Genomic DNA, 24,811 nt, shown 5'->3' with positions numbered 1-24,811 from the left:
TACTTAGTGAAGTGCAGGTCTGGGGAAGGAGGTGCACATTGGGGTATGTACATTCATTCCCACAGGGATGCATGTAAGCAGCCCTGTATTTTCAGCTTTTAGAAGTGGAAACCTGTCCAAAACAAGTGTGCACTTGTGTGGGTGCAGAATGATGAATGTAACTGCAATGGTTTCTGGGAAGAGGCAATATTAAAAGCCATCAGTCACTGTCCCCAGCTATCACTGCAGACCCTGGGGACAAGAGGCTCAACTAAAGAGCTCCAAAACCTCAGATCCTGGAGTGTGGTTTCTTGAAACGTTCATGATGGGGCATCCCCATGGGGCTTGCTGTTTGGATAAATAAGTCAGCCAGCCTCGCCCTAGGAATTCAAACTGAGCGAGCACACTCTCTCACCACACCCACCCACCCCCGCTTCCTCTCTGTCACTCCCTTCCCCAGCACCCATGAAGGTTACTCTCTGCTTGGGAGGCAGAAAATGCTGTAAGGAAAAGCATCTCCCGGGTGAGGGTGCGAAAGGAAGGAAGCCAGAAAGCAGCACATCTCATCTCACGTGGGTGGGAAGTGAAGGTGAGAGCGTATCAGGGGAGTTTCACGTGGAAGTCCTAATTGAGCTGCAGGATGAACACGGGTTGGACAGAGACGGCAGGGGAGGGGAAGCAGGTAAAAGCAGCAAAGGGGGGTGGATGTTTCAAGCCATTGGGACAAGTTGTGCAGTCTGTAGTTGGAGAAGGGCCACGTGAAAGGACGCACGGCGGATTCAGCAAACCAGGCTTGGAAATTCACCAGAAGGCATCGCTCACACAATGTCCACTTGACCTTGGGATGTCCTGCCAAGCCCAGTAGCCACAGCACCTAGACCACAGGGCTACTGATCTGCTTTGGGAACTCCAGCCCAAGAGTGCAGTGAAGTCGGGTTGGAAAGTGGGGTGACCAACCGTCGCACTTGGCCTGGACTACCTCCATCCCAAGAAAACAGGGACAGTTGGCCACCCTCCATATGTTTACATATGACTCGTATTACAAGTATTAAAAAGATAAATATAGAGAGTAACACTGTAGATGCTTTCAAGGTACTTCTTCCCCTAGCCCCACGCACCCCATGGCAGAGCCATTTCCCCACTGTCTGGAAGAACCTTCCAGAATGCCTCAGCTTGTCCAAGTCCAAACCCAAAAAAATATGGTCCAGAGTGCTTAAGCCCTGCCCACGAGCAGACAGAAGTGTCCACAGAATGAGCAGGGCCTCACAGAACTTTAGCCCATCAGGAACCCCTCTGCAAACCCTGCCGGCACTTCTGTGGTGCAGGCCACAACCGGCCCGACCAAAGGAAACACTTCCAAACTCCAAAGAAGCCAATCAAAACAGAATGCTTAAAGTCTCTCATGATAGGGAATAAATTCCATTATGGCCTCTACATCTAGCCCTTCCAATTTCAGCTGAGCGAGAACCAGCCAAGCCTTTTCCTGCCTGACACAGCTCTCTCTCGCCTTGGTTTCTGTCGCTCTTTTGGTCTGTTTTTCCTCCTTGATAGAAAAAGAAATAAGATGCTTCCACTCAGTGCTCACCTGCCGTTCCTCCCCATCCTCACAGAAAGCCTGCAAGTCCAGTCTCCTCTCCCAAGCCCTGAAATTTCCGCAGTGAGCAGACACCAATAAAACCCACTCCCTGTGCTATGCCTGAAGAGCACAGGCCAAAACAGAATTCAAGCCTGGCACTCATCTAAGAGAAACACACACTCGGTGGCATGGAAGAGGGGCGGGCCCACTTGCTTCTTTTCATCCAGGGCTGGAGGATGACAGCGGAGCGTTGCTCGGAGACCGAGTCTCAAAGTGCTGGAAGACTCAGAGCCTCTCTGAGCAGAGACAGGCCAGATCTCAGGGAGACGGTGTGTCTGGCACAGGTAGCGAGGGCTCTGTCGGGACGATGCCTGTCTCTCGGCATCCCTGACCGCGGGGAGGGACTGTCTTTAACTTTCCCACCCTGCAGTCACCATGGAACCCATGTGGTGCAAGTGACAGCACCCCCAAAATGAGTACAGGAAGACAGGGTCAGAAGTGGAAGGTGTCTGCACAGTTCAAAGGCTGGATATTGCACCTCCATTCATAGACCTAATTCTTTCATGCTCGAGAAATAACCAATGTTGCACAAGGCTCGATGACAATGACATTCCGTGTCCACAAGCACCAAAGTCGATCAGAACAGCATGGACTGTCAATCACACGAGAGCGATTCATGTATTTCCTATGTGCCTGAACCAGGAACAGACTATAAGCTATGCCAATTAATGTGTTCCTGTCTCCTAACAGACCATGAACTCGCTTTCTCATTAGATCCCCAAACCTTTGGAATATTTAAGGAACATAACGACATTTGACCAAGATTACTCACTCACAAAGGAATGAACTATTCAAACTCAAACGGCTTGCTGCTTAAAAACATCATGCATGGAGGCCAGAAAAAACACAGAACGTCTCCTGTGCGAGGACCACGTGAGCTGCTCGTTTTTGATCAGTAAAGAACACAGTGCCCTGTAGATCCAAGGACTGCGTCCATCTTCCTTCACGAGGAATTCCACAGGTTGGTATACACTCCCCAAAGTCAAAACTATTACATAAATAACTTGGAAACACCGAGTGATATTTCTGAGGCCTGCCAATAGTTTAACCACAATAGAGAGCCCAGCCAAGACATTCATAAAAAGTGCGGAAGAAGTGACTTTGAGAAAGACATACTCATGGCACACGCTGGTTTCTTCTCCTTAGAAAGAATGTACAAATCAATCGCTGAATGAGGAAAAGGAATATCAGGTTTGTCGTAATAGTATAAAGAAACAAGGCGCTGAAAAGTTTAGAAATGAGACTACACACAGACTTCCTTCTTAGTACCTTACTGCTCCTACTAGTATGAAAAATTCATTCAAACATTTCTCTCATACTTTTCCTTCCCGCAGATTAGATGTAAAAATGTCTTCAGTGAGCCGAAGGGCAGAGAACAGGCCCTGGGCTTGGCTGTTGTCTGGCTCTGTGATCTCGTAAGACACTGTTCCTCTCTGGGGCTCAGGTCCCTCACCTGAAAAAACAGAGTTCCCACATTTCCTTCCAACTCTGACATGCTACAATTCCAGACACCTATCAGGGCCACACATCAAGCCCTCTGGCTCCCTGGCAATGGAAACAGTAAAGAAAATACAAATTGGAGAGGTTTATTTTTTTTTTTTTTCGTTTTGTTTTTGTTTTCAATTATTCATTTCAGTCTTCTTTATCTGCTTAGTTATAAAATGTCTGTGCAGCTACATTTCAGATGGTTCTCCAGGTTGACTGTTCTATGATTGAGGTATAATTTTAATATGGTCACTGGAGGAGATGAGCATAGCATTTACTCTGCCATCTTGGTCCTTGGAGAGAGGTATTTTAAAACAAGAAACCACACAAACGGGCAGTCAATGGCACCCAAGGAAGGAAAAGAAGAGGTGACGATGACTCTGTGGATGATGTCATAATGTCCCGGGATTTTTGCAAACCCAGAATTTCATAAATATAGAATGATACACACCTGAATCTGGATGAGACTTTCAGAAAGTAACTGAAATTCTTAAAAAGGATGCTTGCCTCAGGGGTATGCGGGGAGAGGAGAGACTAGAAGTCAGATTTTAAGAGCTAAAACGAGTAAGAGAAAGCACGAAGGCAATGGTAGATTCAGAGTCTAGGTAACAGCATTTTTAGTTTGAAGATAACCTTGAATCCACTTAAAAGACACCAAACAAATGCCAAATTAGTCAGGGGCTCCTCACCTGGAGTCTACAGGGGAGAGAGAAGGTTCCAGGGGAGGAGAGAAGACAGGTCTACAAGGACCTCTGTGACATAAAGTCAATGTGGTTCTCTTCTAAACAGCTCAAGCAGACATGAGAATGCACCGTGGGCTAATTTTAGGAGAGTCAGAACCCACCACTAACTGAATACCCAGCCTTGTCCCACAAGCCTGGTAGCCAAATTGTTGTTTTTCTTTGCTGCCCTTTGGTGCCTCGTAGCCTAAAGGCGGCAAGACAGACATTGCACCAACATGTATACACATTAAGACAATCCATGGACCCCAGGAAAATGTACACAGGCCCTAATTCCTACGTGTGCTTTAACCCCCTTTACCCCACTGTGGCTGCCAATGAGGACACAGCATATTGCAGCCAATCCACAGATTCTGGGAAGATACACCTTCTCTATGCCCGACATACGGTAAAACCTAAAACAAAAACGAAAGAATATTTGTGCCAACCAAAGAGTTTTTCTACCTTCCTTTCTAATGACTTCCAACACAAAGCCTGGAACAGACTTTTAAATCAGTCCCCAGAATAACTTACGAGGTCCCACGTTTAGAGCTTCAGCGAGCTAAAGGTAAGGATGGAAAGACTGGCCGTAACTCTGTCCCAGGAGGAGACCAAGGCAGAGAGTGACTGAGCAGCTCTCAGTAGAACCTTCATCAGCCATGGGAGAAAGAACGACAAATCTGCTGTCTAGAACCGACCAACATTCGGCTGTTTGCCTATGAGCAGGCCGTCTGTGGGACAGGTCTCCAAAACCACCATGAGAAATGACAAAAGAATCTACCCCAGAGCCTGGCTGGCTAACAAGACTTTCGACCACAAGCATCTTGGTGAGTTGTCCCAAACTAACACATTTTTAAGTACCCGACTGATGCAATGTGCTTTCATTCCAAGGACACGCTCACCAAAGGGGAAGTTGGCACCAGTTTAATTTCAGTGGCCATGCTTCACCCAGACTTTGGGGGGAAAAAACGTCATTTCTATGGTGATAATAATTATGCTTACAAATGCTATCAGCATAGCTAATTCCAAAGGAGTTAAGAATGAGCTGATGAAATGGCCCATTCATACTAAATCACTCCCTTTGGTCAACTCAGGTCTTCGGAGCTCTGCTGACTAGCACAGTGGAATCAGATTTTTAGGAAAGGAGATCATTTTCCAGGCAATTCTTCTGAGCGATTCTTCAAGCTGGATATGTCTCAGAGTGGGGAAGCCTGCAGTTTGGAGGGCAATCATCTTAGTGTTTTCCCATAACCACCTGGGTGTCCTTGAGGAAGTCATTTGCACATTCAGAGCCTCTGTTTTCTTGACTTGTAAAACGAGGCATTTGAGTCAACTTCTCCACCAGCTGTAAAATTCTATGATTCTCTAAGTAATAGTTTATTGCGTTGCTGGCAAGATCGCCTTGATAATCAGAACGATCCAATTAACACTCTGCCCGGCAGAATATTCCATTTGTGGTTTCGAAAAAGAGGCTGCGTTCAAGTGGAAGGAGGTCAGAGCATGAAGTCCAGTCACTTTATTTTTCAAAACAGACGAAGAGTCTGAGGTCAACGATGTTGAGTAAATTGTTTAAACGACAATTAGTGGCAGAAGCGAGACGAAGGCCGCCTGACGTGTGCTGTCTGCACCGGACCACGGTATCACCCAGCTGGCTCACAAGAAGCTGCTTTGGCCCGCGTGTAATCCACAGTGTGCCTTTTATGCGACTCATTAAACACAGCCTACCTCACAGCTGCACTTTACTGGCCTCCGGATTATTCGTTTTCCAGACACCTAATCCAGGAGACATTTGAAGAGTGACCTAGAGGTCTTCGTGAAAATTCGCCAGGCTAAAACACTTTAAGAAGTCCCACAAGGGCTGTCGAAGACAGCACACCATCCACTGCTTCCCATGTGATCAGACGAGTATTTTACAGCCAGGAACATCCTAGGGTAACCAGTCCCGACCCAACGACCCCAGCAACCGGACTGAGGCCTCAACAGAATAAGCACTTTGTCACTCTGGCTTCAGGCTGTGACCGTAAGACAACGCCACTGGCATGTATCTGCAAACTCCACAGGCAGGTACGTAACAGCACGGACGGTGCCCTGTGTGGCAACCTACACAGCCCTCCACCTGTGTCTGGCCATGGGCCGCCCTGTAACAAAGGCTGCACGGCCGATTGACCCCACCACTCTCCTGGTGCAGGATCTCTGGAGGGACTAGAAACCTTGTAGGGACAAGCTAAGAGTTGGTGGCAGGAGCAGGGCTGCATGCCACCCAATACGCTGCCGTCTGCTCCAGTATGAGACAATTTGTTCCAAAGACTACAACTGACAGACACGAAACCCTAAGCTACATTGGATTCAACAACTTGGTTGAATCTCAGACATAATGACGTGTGAAAGAAGCCAGACACCAATGAGTGTGCGCTGTATGATTCCATTTCTGCAATATTAAAAATAAAAAACCGATCTGTAACAGTGCCGGAAGTCAGAGTGGTAGCTGCGTGTTAGGTGGGGGTGTGGACTGGAAGGGGGTACGAGGAGCTTCCTGAGGGTGGGGAGGGGCTAGAAATGTCCAGTTTCTTAATCTGGGTGGTGGTTACACAGGTATAAAAAGATTTTAAGATTCAGCCAGTTCTATATTTCAGATGTGTGTGCATATTGCTATATGCATGTTATACCTCAATAAAAAATTAATTTAGAATATCGTGTGAGGTCCCATGATGGACGTGGAGAAGACGCTTCTTCATTTCCTTTAGCGAAAGGATAATCTAGGATTCTCTGCACTAAGCCTTTGCCCAGATACCATTAGTAACAACAGCGGCTGGAGTAAGGGCTTACATGCACCAGGCCCCGTGCAAGGAGACGTATGAACTATATGAATCATTTCCTTTACTCCTTGAAACATCTCCACAGAGTATAGATACACCCCATATCGCCACTGCACAGATGAGGAAACTGAGGCACAGCACAGTGGGGTACTGTGTCCCAAGTCACACAGCAAGCGAAATGTCAGAATTGGGATTCTGGGGCCAACGCAGTGACCCCAGAGCCTATGTTCTTACTGGGTCATGACACCTCATCGGATGCTGCAGGATGAGGGGGTTTTTCAGACTGGGTCATATCCAATTCATTCTATCCATCCCCTGGGGGCCTGACATGCTCCTGACCTTACCACGTAGTCCGCACGCTCAGCAGTAAAAGGAAAGAGAATCCAGGTGGAAGGTGCGGCCAGTCCCCCCCTGACTACACCACCGAGGACCGTTCAGGAGCAGCGCCCAGTTTGGTACAAGGGCCTGTTTCCACTGCCTTTCAGGATTGGTGTGTTCCAGTCTGACCTTATTCCTTTCCCTTCAAAGACAGGCACGGAGGGGGCAACCCAGAATGTTCCCATATGCTACTCACCGAGCTTTCTGGAACAGCGCGTCCCAGGACAAAACGTCCACAGCGTGCCACACGCTTTTAAGATCTGTTTTAGCCTTTTGAAAAGACTAAAGGGGCTTATTTTTCCCTCTTTTTCTAGCTTTTATGTTGTTATTATATTGAATATAATGTAGCTGTAGAACCTGGAGAAGGCATTAACCACTCTTTAATTAAAAAATACATGGCTCGTGATTTTCCAGACACCCTTTTTTATCCTTTACTGCCTTCTCAGTTTCCCTGAAGTTCTCGTATGAAAACCTGTTGAACCACTGATTTCTCGATTAAAAGGAGCCATTAATTACAGGCCCTCTAAAAATCCATCGGAGACAAGGGCAGAAATCAACTGCCTACTTTAGATCCTACTCCAGCCAGGCACAAATGCCTGTCCAAAGCCTTACATGGGCTACGTAACATGAAGACGGAATTATCCTCCTCCCGACCCCTGTTCCCACAAGAACTATTTGTTTCAAGTAACTTGAAAAAAATGGTAGAATATTGAAATTTGTGATACAAAATTGGTCTCATCCCACCTGCCCTGAGTAGCTCCCCGCCCATGGCTGGGTCCACTGGTCCACAGGCTGCTCCAGAGCTCACTACACCAAGCACAGGTCACTCAACAGAGCCTGGGGGGTCAATATTAATGGGGTGTTCTCCTCCTCTAAGCGGGGACACAGAGAACCAGGCCACAGACATCCCCACCCGCCCTCTATGCTCCATTCTCCATCCTCCATCAGCCTGTGATGCTGCCTCAGACCCCAACCCGCCCCTTTCCCCCCTCATTTCTGGCACTCTGCCTAGCTCCGGGCCAGGCCCAGAGCCGGTCCCACTCCCCCTTCTCACATCTACCCATGATGGCAGACTGACTTTCTCAGAGCTGCTCCTCTGAGTAATATCTTTCACCCCCCCGACTAGCCCTGCCTGAGTCAAGCCAGGACGTGCTGGCCCAACCACACTGACAAGAACAGCAGAGCGGACCTCGGTCACTGAGCCATCTCCCTCCACCCATCATGGGCCGTGAGATGATATTCTAGCCTCACTGCACTTGGCCCTGGAGGTACCAAGGTCCGCCAGACCCATCAAAGTCCCTCATCATCTTAAATCCCACCCCCACGGGCTCCCCCACCCCATGAATTTAGGCTCTAGCTACTAGAAACCTCTGATGTCAGCAAAGCTGACGTTCTCTGTTTCAAACGAGTTATGAGTGATTGCAAAGATGTGTATAGTGTTTAACGCTGTTCGGGCATCAACGTGAATAGAGAATGGAAGGGAGGCAGTGTCCTGACTGCCCAGTGTCTGCATCTCAGCCAAGAACAGCCTTGTTCTCTGGTTGGCCATCAAGTAACGAGAGAGAGAGAGAGAGAGAGAGAGAGAGAGAGAGAGAGAGAGAGAGAGAGAGAGAGAGGCCTACTTTGTTCTAGAAAATAGGTTTGGGGAAAAAAATACTTTGTTGCTGGTGAAACAAATGAAGTAAACGCTAAGAGGGAAAAGAAAGGAGTGCTTAATCAGTACTTTGGGATAATTTCAGAATGGCAAGCATCTTGGGACCCAACCAGGGTGTTGTGCAAGGGGAACATACAAGTATTTTTAACTTAATTATCAGAAACTGTTTCCTGCCCGTTGGCAAGTGGCACAGCCAAAGGGAGGCTCTTTTACAAGGTCCTTACCTGGTCGTCATAGCGATAGGTGAGGAACTGCTCGCCAGTGGTGTCTTCCAGAAAACTTCCCTGGGGGGAGAGGGCAAACTCGGGAAGGAAGTAGGCCCCTGGAGACTTCTCTGTTGTGGTCTGAAAGGCAAGACGCTTGGTTACAAACAAGGCTCCAGTCAAGAGCCGACAGGCAATCTCTGAAAACGGTGATGCCACGAGAACCCGCCCGCTGAGAGCTGTACAAAGAACAGGGAAGTGTTTTTTCTTGGCAAAGGTCAAGGCGAGACATGCCAGGTAGCTGAGCTGAGGCCGTCTGGCCAGGAGACTGGCCACCTCAAACTGGCACACACAGTATTTATTCCCTGACACCTGCCTCCCGTCCCCACACCTTCCAGCAACTGTCACAGTGGAGTTAAGCTGCTTATGCTTTGTTGTTGCAAATCCATTGTTTCTAGGGCTTTCTTCCTCCCTTCTTTCCTCCCTTCCTTCCTTCCTTTTCCTTCCTTCCTTCCTCCATCCCTTTCATTCTGTTTTTGTTGATTTAAAGAGGTGATAACCTTTTTTCCATACTGCAACAGCAACGCACGTTCATGTTTGAAAGTTCCGAGGGTACAGATGAGCACAAAAGAGAATAGAAGTCACCCATAATCCCTTCAACCTCTAGTAACCACTTTTCATGGGTTTGGTGTTCTTTCCTTTGAGACTTTTTTCTCATACTGCTTTGTATGTGAGTGTAGAAGTCCAAGGTTAAATAAACATGGGTTTTGCACAAAGACTCCATCTGGTCCAAGGAGAGCTCCGACCCTGGCATAATAACCACCAGACGTAAGCCCCAATCAGGGGCGGCAAGCAGTCAGGAAGAAGGACATCACCGATCGGAGAGTATGGCTCGGACACAATGGCCTCATGGACTTGCCACCATCGCCTCCATTGCTGTCACCGCCATCCTGGGACACACCCAAGGGAGGCTGGTGCATGCAGAGTGCTTACCAGGACCACTGCTTTGATTGGCTCAAGGAGGAAAGCGATGAAGGAGACGGAACCCCCAGTGCTGAGCCCACCTGATCATAATGGATCGCTGACCTCACTCCCAGGGCTTGAGAAGGAGGCCGTAAGACACAGAGGATGGATCTTGAGAGTGTAATGCTGAGCGAAATAAGTCAGACAGAAAAAGCAGAGAACCATGTGATTTCACTGATATGTGGTATATAAACCAAAAACAACAAAAGAACAAGACAAACAAATGAGAAACAAAAACTCATAGACGCAGACAATAGTTTAGTGGTTACCAGATGGTAGAAGGGTACGATGGTGGTTGATGAAGGTAAAAGGGATCAAATATATGGTGATGGAAGGAGAACTGACTCTGGGTGGTGAACACACAATGGGATTTATAGATGATGTCATACAGAATTGTACACCTGAAATCTATGTAATTTCACTAACAATTGTCACCCCAATAAATTTAAAAAGAAACAGAGGAAAAGGCCAATGGTGTTACTCTGAGGAAATCGCCCTCTGCAAACAGAAACAGTGGGGGGCTAATGCCCCCCTCAAATATTTCTGGTTCCCCAAGGGTTTCTGTCCCAAAGTGCAGCAGGACCTTTGGTGAAAGCAAAACCATCCACTTGAAAAAAGACAACTTCAAAAAGAGAAATCAGTACACGATAGCTCCGTCAAGGCACACAGAAGAGAAACCTGCATGCCTGCGTTACCCAAAGAAGTTCAAGATTTCCCTGTTCAAGCTCATTCACATGAGGGATGCAGCACCGCGTGAGGGACGGGCGTCCCCCCAGAGCTGTGCGGCCCCAGATCTCTCTCACACCTCCTTCGGAAAGGCTTGCCTGAGGCCAGGTTACTCGTATTAAGTGGGGAAGATGGGAAAACCACCTGTAAAAGAACAGTGTGCTAGGCAGTGTTCAGACGCCCCTGTGTTCTGTGGAGGTTTTCTTCCTGTGGGGGAGCCTGGCTACCTCAGCAATCCTGCCAGATGCCCTGCGGCTTCCACGTGAATACCGTTAGTGACGGGGAGCTCACACTCTTCCAAGGCAACAGGGGTCCATGAGAAGCCCGCAAGTTCACAGGGGCCACACTCGTCTGAAGAGGTCCACTGCTGCCCAGCCGAAGTGTGAGGTGCCCTGGGCGACACCTTCCCCCGTCTTCCTCTCCCACATCCTCCCTCTGCCCCCCGCAAACACACTCCTCCTTCTTGAATTCAGGAGTCGGAACAGAGTGAACAGCGGAGGCACAGAATTCCAGAATTGGAAGGAACTTGACAGAGTATCCCAACCCCTCTCCTGCAGCAGCTCCCGTATCACGCACAAGAGAGTCAACAGAGGCCCTTTGCAAAGAAAGCTGGGAGAAAAAGAAAACGTAGGTTTATTGAGCATCTACTGACAGCTAGAATTGTGAAAACTGTCTCATTTTGCCCTCACAACTCCCCTGAGAGATGGGAGCCATCGGCCTCCTGTCACACACGAAGAACCCTACACAAAGGAGGTCATGTAATGTCACTGGGGACACACAGACTCCCAGCTGCTGAGTGCAAGGTCACCTCCGTTCCACTTCCTCTCGTCCCTCGGGGGAGACCAGTCTTCGGAAACCTGGGCCCTCCTTCAGGCGCAATGGCCGAGTTCACGGAGGCCTTCAGACAGCCAGCGCCCCGCCCACCCCGGGAGCCAAGGACACGCACTGACATTCTCACCCAGATGGGAGCTGACGTCCTCAGCGTCTGGGAGGCTCGGTGGCACGCGGCTCCTCACAGGATGGGGTGATGGGAGAGGTCAGGGCCCTTTGGTAGCAGGAGACGAGGGAAGGTAGTGGGAGGGAGGCCAGACCAGGAAGTGTGAGATCTTCCCAGGGCACAGAGCCAGGGCCTGAGCGAGAAGCTGCCAAAACGCATCACACTCCAGCCACTGTCCACAGCTGCCGAGCCACCGGGGACGGGGTCAGGAGGAACCCAGAAGGCCCTCGGGGGCTGTCAATCGGAGACCGGGGATGCAGCTGTGTCTCCCCTACCCCCTCCAGCAAAAGGCTTTGACTTTGGAGGGAGAGAGGAAACATGGGATGGCACCACAAGGACGAGATGTCAGTGTCCTAGGGCAGGGCATGCGTGGCTGATATAACAGGCGGGGAGAGAAGTGGGGAGAAGCGGGCACCCCAGAGAATGAGGCCCAATGTGCTTCAAAAGCCCAGCAGTCACCACTTTTAAAAAACACCAGAATGATTCCCACTGAAATTGGACAAGCCAGTTCACACACGTCACCCAGCTTGGTCTGAGCACAGCACACAGACGTTCATCTCTCTCCAGTCAGAACACAGCCCAACACCACCCCACGGACCTGCACAGGCTCACGGTGGACGGAGGCACCAAGGCTTCCTGCCACGTGCCTCTGTGAGGCTGAGTCTGCGCTCCGCACGCGTCCCCGTCACCTTTACTCCCTGCACATCTGGCCCACCAGTCCAGCCTGGCAGGACGCTTTTTGGATGCTGACTCCATGAACCACTATATACATCACGGTCTCCTCAGCTCACGTCATCCCAACCTTGAGCAGCACGTTCTGTCAGCATCCTTGTCACGGCCACAAACGCTGAGCGGGAAGAGGGCTGCGACGTAGGCCCTTCACCAGGCCAAGGAAAGCCTGTCTCCAGGCTGACTGTGGCTTCCCCCCCAATTATAGTCCCCTCATTTCAGACGACCCTACGTCGGCACTAGGGACCCAAGAAACACCTCGTCAGATGCTTCAAGTCTGCAGGGATACAGACAACACACAGACGTATGATACGAGATGGAAGAAATGAGGGATCAGCAGATCTCAATCGGTGGGGACAAAAGCTAAACACTAAGAAGGCAAAAGCCCTGAGCCAGTCCTACAGGAGTCTTCCACGTGACACTGTGACATGGGCTGAGCAGAGGACATATAAGCCCCTGTCAGGAATAGCCGTGCGTAAGAAGTCAATCTCTATTAAACAGGTAGCCAAGATCTCCAGAGGAGAGCTCAACATCTGGATAGGATGCAGGGACCACGCCTACAGGTAGAAGGTTCCTTTTTACATGACAATACTCATTGAGTCCGGAAGTGTGTCTCCCACGTGGAACAGGCAGAACCAGGTGGAGCAGAACCCCCGTTATGGGGACAGTGTGCAAGGAAGACATTCTCAAAGGGTCTCCAGGGAGGTTGTCCCTCCAGAGATGGATGGCACATAGGACTGTACAGTTTGAATCTTCCACAGCCCAGGAAGGAAAATCAAGTTAACCAATACTATTTAAAGTCAGTGCACCAAGCACATTTTTTGTGCCAAAAAGCATGGTGTGCATTTTGTTTCCTGAACCTGAAATGAAGCCTAAAATAGAAAACTTCCGGATTATTTTGGGTTTTCAAGTAGGATGTCATCATTCCAAGACTTTTGAAAAGTCTTAGGTGTCCCCAAAACTTCCTGATTAATATAAAATATGTTGCCTTTGGCAGGGTTAGAAGGGTGGGCTGAAAGAAAACTCATTTTCACATTTTTTTTTCTTTTGAGTTTTTAAAAATGAATGCTAGGGATTTGAGATGTGTGTTCTCTATTTGCTATCAACTAATTAATAATATTGTCTTGCTATTGTTGGGCTGAAAGAGCTAACATTTGAATAAACATCTGAGCACACCTCAGCCAAACTACCACCTCGGTTCAAACTAGAGCTTTCCTCTGAGTCACATTTTCAAAAGGAATGCGAGCAGACCCCTCTGGGCCCCTCCGAGAGCCATGAGGTGGGGTGCTACACTCGCAAGTACACAGGTTCAGAATGAGCTGCTACGTGGAGAAGGTCTCACCTTGAATTGATCACAGTAAGACTCTCCTGCAAACTGGAATTTGGATCTAATAAACGTCATTCACACCACCATTCCTCCGTCTGCTACTAAACACACATTCTGTCTCGAATGTTCTTTCTCTCGCTTTCCCTCCCCTTCTCACTCCACACACATGCACACGTACACGCGTACACCCATATACTCACACACACACACATACTGACACACGCATCTCTCATCAGCCCTGACAAAGCAGGGCCCAGAGCCATCAGAAAAAAGATCTTGCTGGAGCAGGTTTCACCGTTCCGTTCCCTGAAAGGAGATAACCTGAAAATGGAGCCCGAATACTTCTCTACATCTTTGGACCTTTTTGTGCTCGGCACTGGCCTCTATGCACAGAAGACTTTCAACAATTAATACCCTTTCCTAGAAAAACCGACAGAGGTTGCCCCCGCCACCCCCGCAGAGCTGTGCATGTCTGATGTCTGAATATTCTCCCCACCACAGAAAGACCAAAACGCTCTGGCTGAATACCACGCTGGCACTGCACAAGGGGTTATTTTAAAACTTGACTATGATTCTGAATGGGGAGAGGAAAGAAAGCCTTCCTCTGCCAATATACACAACACGGATCGTCTTTCTCTGGAGCCCACCCCTACCCGACACCACCCCCCAAAAATGTATTTGAGTCCATTTTTCAAGACCTGGAAGTAAACTGACCCATTGGAAACAGGCTCAATTAGCAAACTGTCACATGGAAATAACTCTACCTTAAAATACCTCGGGAAAAAGGTGAACGGCGCTCTTCTGGTAAAGAAGAAACCCCGATGGGTGGTCCTCTCCAATCTTACTCAATTGTAAGCTCCACACCCCACTCTTTCCTTCTCCCATGCCCTCCCCTCTCCTGGTCTAGTTACACTGTGAGGTTCGTGATGCTCCCGCCGAAAGAGTCCATGGAGAAGGAGGGTTTATCTGAGGGCCGCGGCACTGCAGCTGGTGAGAGCAAGTGCTGCGTGGAAAAACCACCGGTGCAGCTGGAGGAGCGACGTGTGCTGAGGGAATCGCTGTAGCTCCCTCCCAGGCGGCACTTCCACTCCCTGGCAGAATTCAGTGTTCAGCGAGGACTCCTTCCCGGGGCCCCATGCGGGGCCTGCTCTCCACACTGAGATCCTAACGTGAAATGCGTGTTTTCCCACAGCCTCTTCTCCACCAACACTCACGATTTTCTCTCTGGCAGAGAGAGAAAAGGCACCTTTGCCTTTCAAATAAACTACAAATAAGTATTTTATTTTGCCAAAGTGATAGAGGGGGAGTTTCAAAAGCACGGAATCTCCAAGTAATGCTTGAGGCTCATTCAGTCACTCAGCCAACGTCATGAAGCACCTACTACATACACATACGCCAAGGCTGTTTTTGACGCGGAGATTTCAGCAGTCAATGAAACAGACAAGAATCGCTTTTCCCAAGGAGCTTACCGTCTAATTAGGGAAGCAGAACACAAACATAAGAAATAAGTAAATTGTGTACTGTCTGTCACACAGGAAAAAGAGATCAGAAATGCTGGTGTGACGTACAAATTGCAGTAGTAAATAGAGTGGTCAGGATATAGGCCAGTGTAGGTCAGGGTTCCTTAAGGAATCGCTTTTCTTTCTTTTTTCCCCAATTTTCTAAACTGAGACGCCAGCGCCTGCCATTGCCCCTGGAGGTTGAAAATGTCTACACTCTAGGAACCCGGCTGAGAAGGGCAGGGTCCTGAATCCTCTCTTCCCACCTACAGCAGTTACGTGACCCTTTGCTCCTTGGCCCCAAAGGCCTCTCTGCCCCCACAGCCTCCACCTGCAGCCAGGCCAGACCCGAGCACTCTCCCCTGATGGTTCCGACGCCTCCTCCTCCCAGTGAGACACAGCCGGGCGCACCAGACCCTAAGCATACACGCTTTCTTGAGTTTGCAAAGAACACGGTCCCCTGACAACTGAGGAATTATGCAGGCCTGGGGTCTCTGCTGCCAACCTCAGAGACCAGTACTGAATATCAGGCAAATCTGTGTCCATCCCTCCTGCACGAGTGTGTATTAACTTAGTAGCAAAAAGAAAGGAAGGGGAAAAAAAAAACACGTTACCAGCTCTTCCCGATTTGGCAACGAGACACCACCCAACCTGACACAGTCCAGAAACATGTCGGGGACATAACGCCTGTTTATTCAAGGTCTTTCTCACCCCCACAGCTTTATTTCTTCCAGGAAACAGCTCGTCTGTGTGGTTGAAATCATGCAGGCTTTCAAAATGCGGCCTTCCAAGAGAAGAAAAAGACAGAAATGTGCTGTTTGCACATACTCCGAAAAACATTTATAGGCATCGTGAGCCGGTTTGTTTTTCTAAGCTGAGGACGGGAAGTCTTCCGTGTGAAGGAGTCAGCAGAGCCGCCAAATCCGCCGTGAGATGCTCATGCCTTTCAGAATTCTTACACAAACAAGATGATAGAAAGACTGGAATTCAGTCAGGGCATCTTTGCTCCACGAGCATAAAATGGCATCACTCTAATTCCCATAAATGACCAGACCAAAAAACAAAAAACAAAAACACTGGGGGGTTAGCAGAAAATGTTGAAGACTTCTCGAAAACACAAGGAGATGCTTTTATAAAATTAAGATGCTAACATCAACCTTTGGTAACAATTCAGGGGTAACGAAATCATACTGGAACTATCAATCCGCAGAAGAAATTATTACAAAGACACTATTTCTTTTGTTAAAAAATAAAGAGGAATGCAAACAACAGTGTTCGGTCTAAGCGGGGTGCTGGACATGATATAGGTTTATGGATTTAAGTTGGTATCTTTTTAAGGTATAATTTTAATTTTTTGACGACATACAGAATAATTAATCTTTGGAGTGCTTAAAACATCGTCACACCATTCCATATTTGTTTGACATGGAAACGTCACTTAGTTTTAAGTCCTGAATAAACATAGGATTAGTTTTACTAATGGCACCGGATACGTGGAATGTCATAAACGAGACAAAGGTGAAGACACTCCACACCTGTTAAAATTGGTGACGGATTCTCAAGGTCAGACAGGGGCTAGATTTGCAGTTAGGGACCCGGCGGTCCAGCCCACCTGCACAAGAAACTGTGTGGCTCTCAGCATGTCCCTTCCCGTCTCTAGGTCTCACTCACCACACGGTTGAAAAGAGGAGACCGAGCTAGATGAGCTCCAGAATTCCTCACAACAGAAGGAAAATCAGGCATGGAGATGAAGGGGCAGTAGTTTTGTTTCTTTACTGCTTTTTTATACCACCAACGGGATACCGTTGGTATGAATTTGGAAAGAACAGAGTGGGGCTCCCTGTACAGCTGGAGCAGAGAGAGAAGCGGGGGGAAGCTAGAGAGGCAGTCATCAGCTGGATCTTGAAGTGGGGGGCGGTGGGGGGGGGTCTGGTCAACAGACCATGAAGCCAAAGTTCATCCTTATTAAGTAGAGAAGTGAAACGATGATTACGGAGAATGGACTGGAGCGGGAGCGAGACAGAAGGCAGGAGACTAGTTAAGCTACTGATACGCCAGGAGGGAAACGGTGGCGGCAATGAGGACAGAGGGAGGAAAATGAACCACAGCAAAGTAACATATCTCAGAACTCAAGGAAAAAATGATGCCAATATACTTGGAGAAATAAAAAAAAGTTTTAGGAAAAAAAATCTAAATAATCAAAATCTATTTAAAAAACAAAATCTCAGTGGTCCTTTAACATTAAAGACACAGAATCAGTATTTAATATTCTTCCCATGAAGAAAACAACAGATCCAGAAGGTTTCAGACGTGAGCTCTACAAAACAGTCAAAGTGTAAACAATTCCAATCTTTAAAAAAACTCAAAGAGAAAAAAGGAACACCCAATAATTCATTCTATGAGATCATAACCTTGATAACAAAACCAGACAAGAACAATACAAAAAAGAAATTACATATCAATCTCACCTTTGAAATGAACGCAAAATTCCTAAATAAAGTATCACCACCATAAATCTAACGCTGTACAAAAAGAAACCATCAACAGTAGAACGGATCAATAAATTGTGGTGTATTTATGCCCTGGAACACAACAGAGCAGTGAAAATGAATGATCTCAACTTCACACATCAACAGAGGAAATTTTTAACCAGAACACTGAGCAGAAGACACATAGTATGATTTCATTCACATAAAATTCAGCAAAGGCTGACACCATATGATATATTATTTTGGGATACATACTCAAGTGGCTAAAGGAAGTACAGACACAAAATTCACCTTCCGCTGTGGTGACTCCTGAGCAGAAAGAAGGATATAAGAAGGAAGAAAAATTGAGACGCTTCAGGGGTACATTCCACTCCATTACTTGCATAGGGGGTACACAGGTGTTTATCACGTCATTATTCCTGGGCCACCCTGTGTATGGCTGTGCAGGTCGGACACTACAGCCCTGCATATGGCTGTCTTCCTTCGCACATCATGGTTTAGAAATCATTGTGTGTGTGTGTGTGTGTGTGTGTGTGTGTGTGTGTGTGTGTGCCTATATATACCGGGGGTGCCAAAAAAAAATGTATACACATGATTTGTATTCATCTTTTGTTATCGGTATATATTGAGTATTACCATTGTAATATGGGTTTTTCCTTTCTTAAAATGTGTATACATATTTTTGGCACCCTCTGTGTGTGGGTGTGTATGTTTGTGTGTGTATATGTGGAGAAAATGTATATATTAATTTGTATATATATTATATATTTTGTGTATCTGTACACTAAGTTAAAATAATTTACAACAATTATATATAAGTTTTAAGTCAGACCTGTACAAATATGCCTGTTTATATTTACCACTAGATAAATACAGCCTTTTATATAATGGGAAAGTGGTGGATTATTCGATACATTGTTCAGGACAGGAGGCAGACTTTCAGAGAAAAAGGCCAACTCAGATCTCTCCTCAATCAATGCATGAAAATCATTTTCATATGAATAAAAAAGTAAATGTTTTTTGTTTCTTTGCGTGTCTCAAATTTTTGTTCAAAATGACATTTTAAATAACATAGGCTACTAGAAAATATAAAATCACGTACCGTGTTTCCCCGAAAATAAGACCAGGTCTTATATTAATTTTTGCTCCAAAAGACGCATTAGGGCTTATGTTCAGGATGACATCTCCTGAAGCCCTAGCATGAAAACTCATGCTAGGGCTTGTTTTCTGGTTAGGTCTTATTTTCGGGAAACCCAGTATGTGGCTGGCATTACATTTCTATTGAATAATGATGCTACGTAGGGTTCTGCAGTAGTTCTTATGCTCTGAATGATGTAAGGAGAAGGAATCCCATGGATCCAAAACAGTAGGTGTTTCCAATACTCTTTACTCACCGAAGTGCAGTGTTGGGTTCAAGACTAAGCAGATGATACTTAAAGGAGCTTCAGAAAGGAATCATCAAGACCTTGTGCATCACGGACTCCATGCCTGAGAAGGGGGTCCCACCCCCACATCAATTATTGGCTCTGAGAAGGGCAACCAACCGCAAACCAGTGTGAAAGACCCAACTGCAAGGACACCCCTAAAAATTCCCACAGTCCAATGACTGCCACGATGAAACTGAAATGAAACTGAACAACCTAATACAACTTGATGCTTGAACAAGAAACCGTAAAAACAGCACAAACGTTCTAAGCACAATACATGCCACCTAAGATATGAGACGTCTTCCATGTCTTCCTGTTAGCAGCGGCAATGCAAACATAAATCAGTGTGACTACTTCTATTTCTTAGACTTAGTTGATGTCTGACTGTTACCACAAATATGTGTGACCCCTCCCGTAGCAAATCCATGTCGACAGGAAGAACTGACCAATTTTGTTGGTTGTGTCTAGGAGTAACTGAAATGTGAGTGAATCACAACCATTCTTTACAAGGGAACCAGTCTACATCTCTGTTTAAAAACAGTTCTGTTCTGATGAAAAGTGTCTTTAAGTGTTCAGAAGGAAAAATGGTGTAGCGGCCCGAGGCCTGCCTGCATCTCCTCAGGGGTTTGTGACAGGTTGTAAAAGAGAGGCGTCTGCTCCTCGGCTTAGGGCAGAAACCCAGGCTGTGGAGATGAGGCCAGAGCAGATGGAAGGTGGAGGGAGGACGAGCCAGCGGCCAGAGAGGGGCTGGAAAGAGCCCACCGTGGGGTTTCCAGACGTCCACGGGAAGTCGCAGGGAAAGACGGTTTCATTTCCTGGGGCCTTACTCTCACTTAGCTGTCCTCTGTAAAGACACAGGAGCAGGAAGAAACTGCCACCTTACTGAATGCCTACAGAGTGCCAGCCAAGTGCTAGATGCCTGACACAGTTTATCTAAATCAACCTCAAGTCAGTGAATAGCAGCCCCCTTTTTCAATTAAGGGAGAAAAATGGCGGTTCACGAGGTAAAGAGAGCTGTCTTAGTTTCACAGTTGGGAAGTGGCAGAACCTGCTGAAAAACTCATCCATTTCCTCTTTACAGGGCCATGCAGGATACAACACCATTTTCATGGGTGGGCAAAAAAAAATATAGGAGGCTGAACATTTAGAACAGGGCTGTCCAAACTTTTTCAACATTTTTCACCAAGGGCCATATACGGTAAAATACACAAACAGCCGGGCCACTCACTCGAGGTGAAGTACGTATTGCCTCACCTGGTTTATTTAAGTAAACTAAATATATTTTTGGAATTTGCTGCGGGCCAATTAACAATGGATGTGGGCCGCAGTTGGCCTGTGGGCCACAGTTTGGACACCTCTGACTTAGAAGAAAACATAAGACGATATCTATGTGGCATCAAGGTAAGAAGGAACTTCCTCAAAAAGACACACAAAAAGGAAAACTGTAAACGGTAAGATGAATCAAGAGTCATCCGTCCAGTCCATGCATTCAATAACTACTTTTGAACATCTGCCACCTGCCATACACTGCTGTAGGCATTCAGGACACAGTATCAACAAGAGACCAATGTCCCTGCTCTCCAGGAACTAATCTGCTAGGGAGACACTCCATTAAAATTCAAATAAACATTTTGTTCACCATGAACGCTAAAAATATAGGGAAAAGATATACAACAAAGGCTGAGTACCTAGCATATCTAAAGGACATCTACAAATAAATGAGATAACAAAAAAAAACAAAAACAAAAACTCACGGCAAAAGGTATGAAGAAGCAATTCACAGAAGGGGAAATCCAAACGCCAGTAAACTTGAAAAGAGGGGTATTTTTGCTTTGGATTTCAAATCTACTAGACAGCGCTAAAGTCGGAATATCAGCATGAAGTGTGGAGCCAGAGACTTACCGCACTATTATGTGAGGAACAGACCTTACATGTTTTTTCCTAAAAACAGACTGAGAAAACAAAAACAAAAGTTAATATTAAATGCTGTAAAAGTCAAAGGCTAAGCCAGGCCTTCAGGACGCTTCAGGGCTAAGGCTGTCCCATGTGCGAGTCCCAGGCTTTGAAAATGTGAAGCAAGTGTGGAAAAGGGCGGAGGGACAGGGCATTACTGAACTTGGAGAGTGAGGGCGTGGGAGAAGCACAGGGTACAGCCCTGGATAGATTTGGGGGTGGCTGGATCCGCGACCCGGCAAAGCTACATCAGGACTCATTCTATGACTCTCGTGATATCTGCTTGTCTCCCCACCTCAACATGAACTTCTTCCAGGGCAGAGAGCACGGCCTCCATCGCGGCCTCACAATGTGCAGGGACCTGTGCTAGCCCGTGAGGGGCCCAAAGCAAAGCAGGCATAGACCCCGGGAGTGAGGGAGAAAACTGAAATGTGCAGTTCAGGGAGAAAGCAAAGACAGGCATAGAAACAACTCCATTTCAGAGCAGGGCACAAAAGGGCAATACTGATGGTAGTGAGAGGATTGGGAAAGACTCTGGCAATGCCTTGAATCTTGAAAGACAATTAGGATGAACATCAAAGAGGCAAAGGGAGGAAGGATGGAGGGGAGAGGAGAAGGAATGAAGGGACGCATGAGGCACACGCTCGGTTTCACTAGAGCAAGGGACACGAAAAACTGCAGTATTTGGAGGGAACGGTCAGCCACACACAAGGGCAGAGTGAGAACTCGATGATATGCCTGTCTCATGATCACAAATAGAAGGTCTGAACAAGTATCTACTTTCTTTCACGCTCCGCTCCTCTCACCCGCCCGCTAATGCGAGTTTCATCTTGGCTCAAAGGAAAGACGGGTTTGACTGAGCCAATACCTTCAACTGAAACTGTGGCCCAAGTCCAAGTGTTTCCAAGTGAATTCCCTTGTGCTCCCAAACCTCTGGTTAAGATCAGGCACACTCTGAGACGTCCTCCTCCACTGCTCTACGATGAAGGCCGTGTGTCCACTTGACCACAGGCTGGGTAAGGATCCAGTGAGAAGAGTGGATGGGAGGCCAATCAGAACGGATTCACATTTCTTTACAAGTTATAAACAACACATTCTTGTAAGTGAAGAAATAAACACAGCTCACTTCTAAGAAAGCAAACATTCGTAGGAAAGTCGTTAAGATGACATCTGCTTTCTGGTGGAAAATGCAAGGAAAACAGCATGATTCAGGCCAAGCCAAGGGAAAGACCAATTAGTGTTATTTAGACTACAGCACTATCTTGCTTCCTTGTACAATAAATAATCAGAGTCTCTCTACCCTTTAATGTCGCTCTTCTCCGACTAGACACCAAACGCTTCCTTCTTCCAACACACCCGTCTATTCATACTCAGTGTCAACAAAGGATGAACAGTATTGTAGGCTCCTTTGGCAGACCTGACATAGTGGGGAAGAAAGGTAAAAAGGGATAGAACTGAAGAGTGAAAGAGTGAGAAAAGAAAGAAAAGAAGTAAAGGAATATGTGCCCAAGGTAGTGACAGGCAGAGTGACTCAGCCACTAGCCACTGGCACTGATGCCATAGCTTGTCCAGAGCAAAACGTTAAGTGAACTAGAGACGTGGGTCTATCTCAGCTTTGACCCTCACTTGTCCGGAGACCTTCATTAGGTCTGTTTTGGGATCCATGATGTTTGATGCTCTGTTTATCCGATCCCTGAGTTTTTAAACACAACTGCTCTACCCCATACTATGGCACAGAGAAGGCAGAGAAGCCTGCTACAATCATGAGCCCACCCCCAGAGTCACAGCGTCAAAGAGGGACACAGAGGAGGATTCCACCAAGGAAACATAGGAATCCTAAATGTGTACAAGCTAAATAACAGAGTTTCAAAATACCTGAAGCAAAAACGGTAAAATTGGAAAAAAAAAAAAAAAAAAGGAAAAATCCACAATTAGAGTTGGGAATTTTAACACCCTTCTCCCAGCAACTGATTCAACAACTAGATAGAAAATCATCAAGGCTATAAAAGAACTAAACAACATCATCAACCAACAAAATGTAACTGACATTTAAAGAACACTTGACCCAACAAAAGCAGAATCCACATTCTTTTCAAATGTCCATGGAACATTCACCAAGACAGACCATATTTTTGGACACAAAACAAACCTCAACAAAGAGTATAGACTGAAAAAGAAGGGGAAAAAGGTGACATCATCACCTGTTTAATCACGTCCTGTTCATCCCATTGGTGAGAGAGGTATCCCCACCTTACGGTTATAGGAATAGCCAGACACACAACACCCTACACCAAACAGAGGGCATAGACAGCATTTTTTTAATGACATACTCATAGCACAAGGGAAGAAGACACCGCATACCATACAAAACCACACAGGGCTTCCACCTGCGAACAGAGTAAACAAGACGGGACAGAGTGAAGCAGACTCTGTAATATCAAGAAGGTGAGGTGACCTCTGGTTCCTTCAGGAGGATGTGAGTGGCTTGTTTGAGTAACTCTGCAGGCTGGCACGGAACTGAAACCCACTACGCAGGTCTAAGCAGGAACTTTGCCTGGCCCTCTTGATAAGGAAGGTGTTTGACTAGGGGACCATATCCATGGGGGCAGGATGGGGAAGAGAACTTGCCGTTACGCCAGTCAAGCCCTTCCTGGTTTCACCAGGTGTCAAGGCAGCACATAATAATGGGTCTTGGTTTTAGGCTTTACACCACATTGTCTAGTTCGAGAATCCTAAGGAACGAACACACACACACACACCTAGAACTACTGGTTTCCCCGAAAATAAGACGGAAAATAAGCCCTAACATGATTTTTCAGGATGACATCCCCTGAACATAAGCCCTAATGTGTCTTTTGGAGCACAACTTAACATAAGACCCGGTCTTATTTTCAGGGAAACACGATAATGTTTGAATTTAGAAAGGTTGTAGGGTACAAGAACAACACACAAAAAGCAACTGTGTTTCTGTACACTAACAACTAACATGCGGATAATGAAATGAAAAACCCAACACCACTGACAACCACTCCAAAAATATGAAATAATTAGCTACAAATACAAAAAAATTCAGGATTTTATAAAACACAAAAAAAGTCAAAATAGATCTAAATAATAAAAAGACAGACTATGTTCATGGATTGGGAGATTCGACGTAGTAAAAATAATAATCCTCAAATGGACCAATAGGCTTAACACAATTTCTATCAAAATTCCAGCAACACTTTTTGTATATATAGACAAGCTTAATTAAAATGTATATGGAAATGTACAGCAACTATAACGGCTAAAATAATTTTGATAAGAATAAAGTGGAAGGAATCACGGTACTCAATTTTAATATTATATAGCTACTGTAATAAAAATAGCATGGTGTTGAAGCACGGAAAAGCACATAGCTTGATGGAACAAAACAGATTCTGGAAACAGACTCATGTAAATATCCCCAACTGATTTTTTGACAAAGGAGCAAAAGTCATTCAATGGAGGAAGGACAATCTTTCCAACAAATGAGGCTGGAACAATTGGAAATCCGTAGGCAAAAATGAGTCTTGACCTTAACCTCACGCCTCATACGAATTAATTCAAAATGGGATCATGAATTTCAATGTAAAAATGCAAAGGTACAAAGCTTTTAGAAGAAAGCACAGGGGAACGTCTTCAAGACCTAGACCTAGACAAAGAGCTCTTAGCTATGACCAAAAAAAAAAAAAAAAGATCCACAAATGAAAAAAAATTGATAAATTGGATCTTTTCAAAATTTAAAACTTT

The 24,811-nt window shown here is 46.4% G+C and overlaps 1 protein-coding gene across 3 annotated transcripts in view; it reads right to left on the bottom strand.

Moving 5' to 3' along the window:
- The window catches only part of ADAMTSL3 (ADAMTS like 3), a 188,167-nt gene that overhangs the window by 148,667 nt on the left and 14,689 nt on the right, over positions 1 to 24,811 (bottom strand). For all 3 annotated transcript variants that reach the window (XM_088789379.1, XM_088789378.1, XM_088789377.1), the window contains exon 3: positions 8,892 to 9,011. In XM_088789379.1, coding sequence (XP_088645505.1) covers positions 8,892 to 9,011 — 120 coding nt within the window. The remainder of the gene's footprint in view (positions 1 to 8,891; positions 9,012 to 24,811) is intronic.

The sequence above is a fragment of the Rhinolophus sinicus genome, chromosome 13 (assembly GCF_057876585.1).
Source record: "Rhinolophus sinicus isolate RSI-liver-muscle chromosome 13, RSI-T2T, whole genome shotgun sequence".
Classification (NCBI taxonomy): Eukaryota; Metazoa; Chordata; class Mammalia; order Chiroptera; family Rhinolophidae; genus Rhinolophus; species Rhinolophus sinicus.
This window is presented reverse-complemented; position numbering and strand designations above follow the sequence as displayed.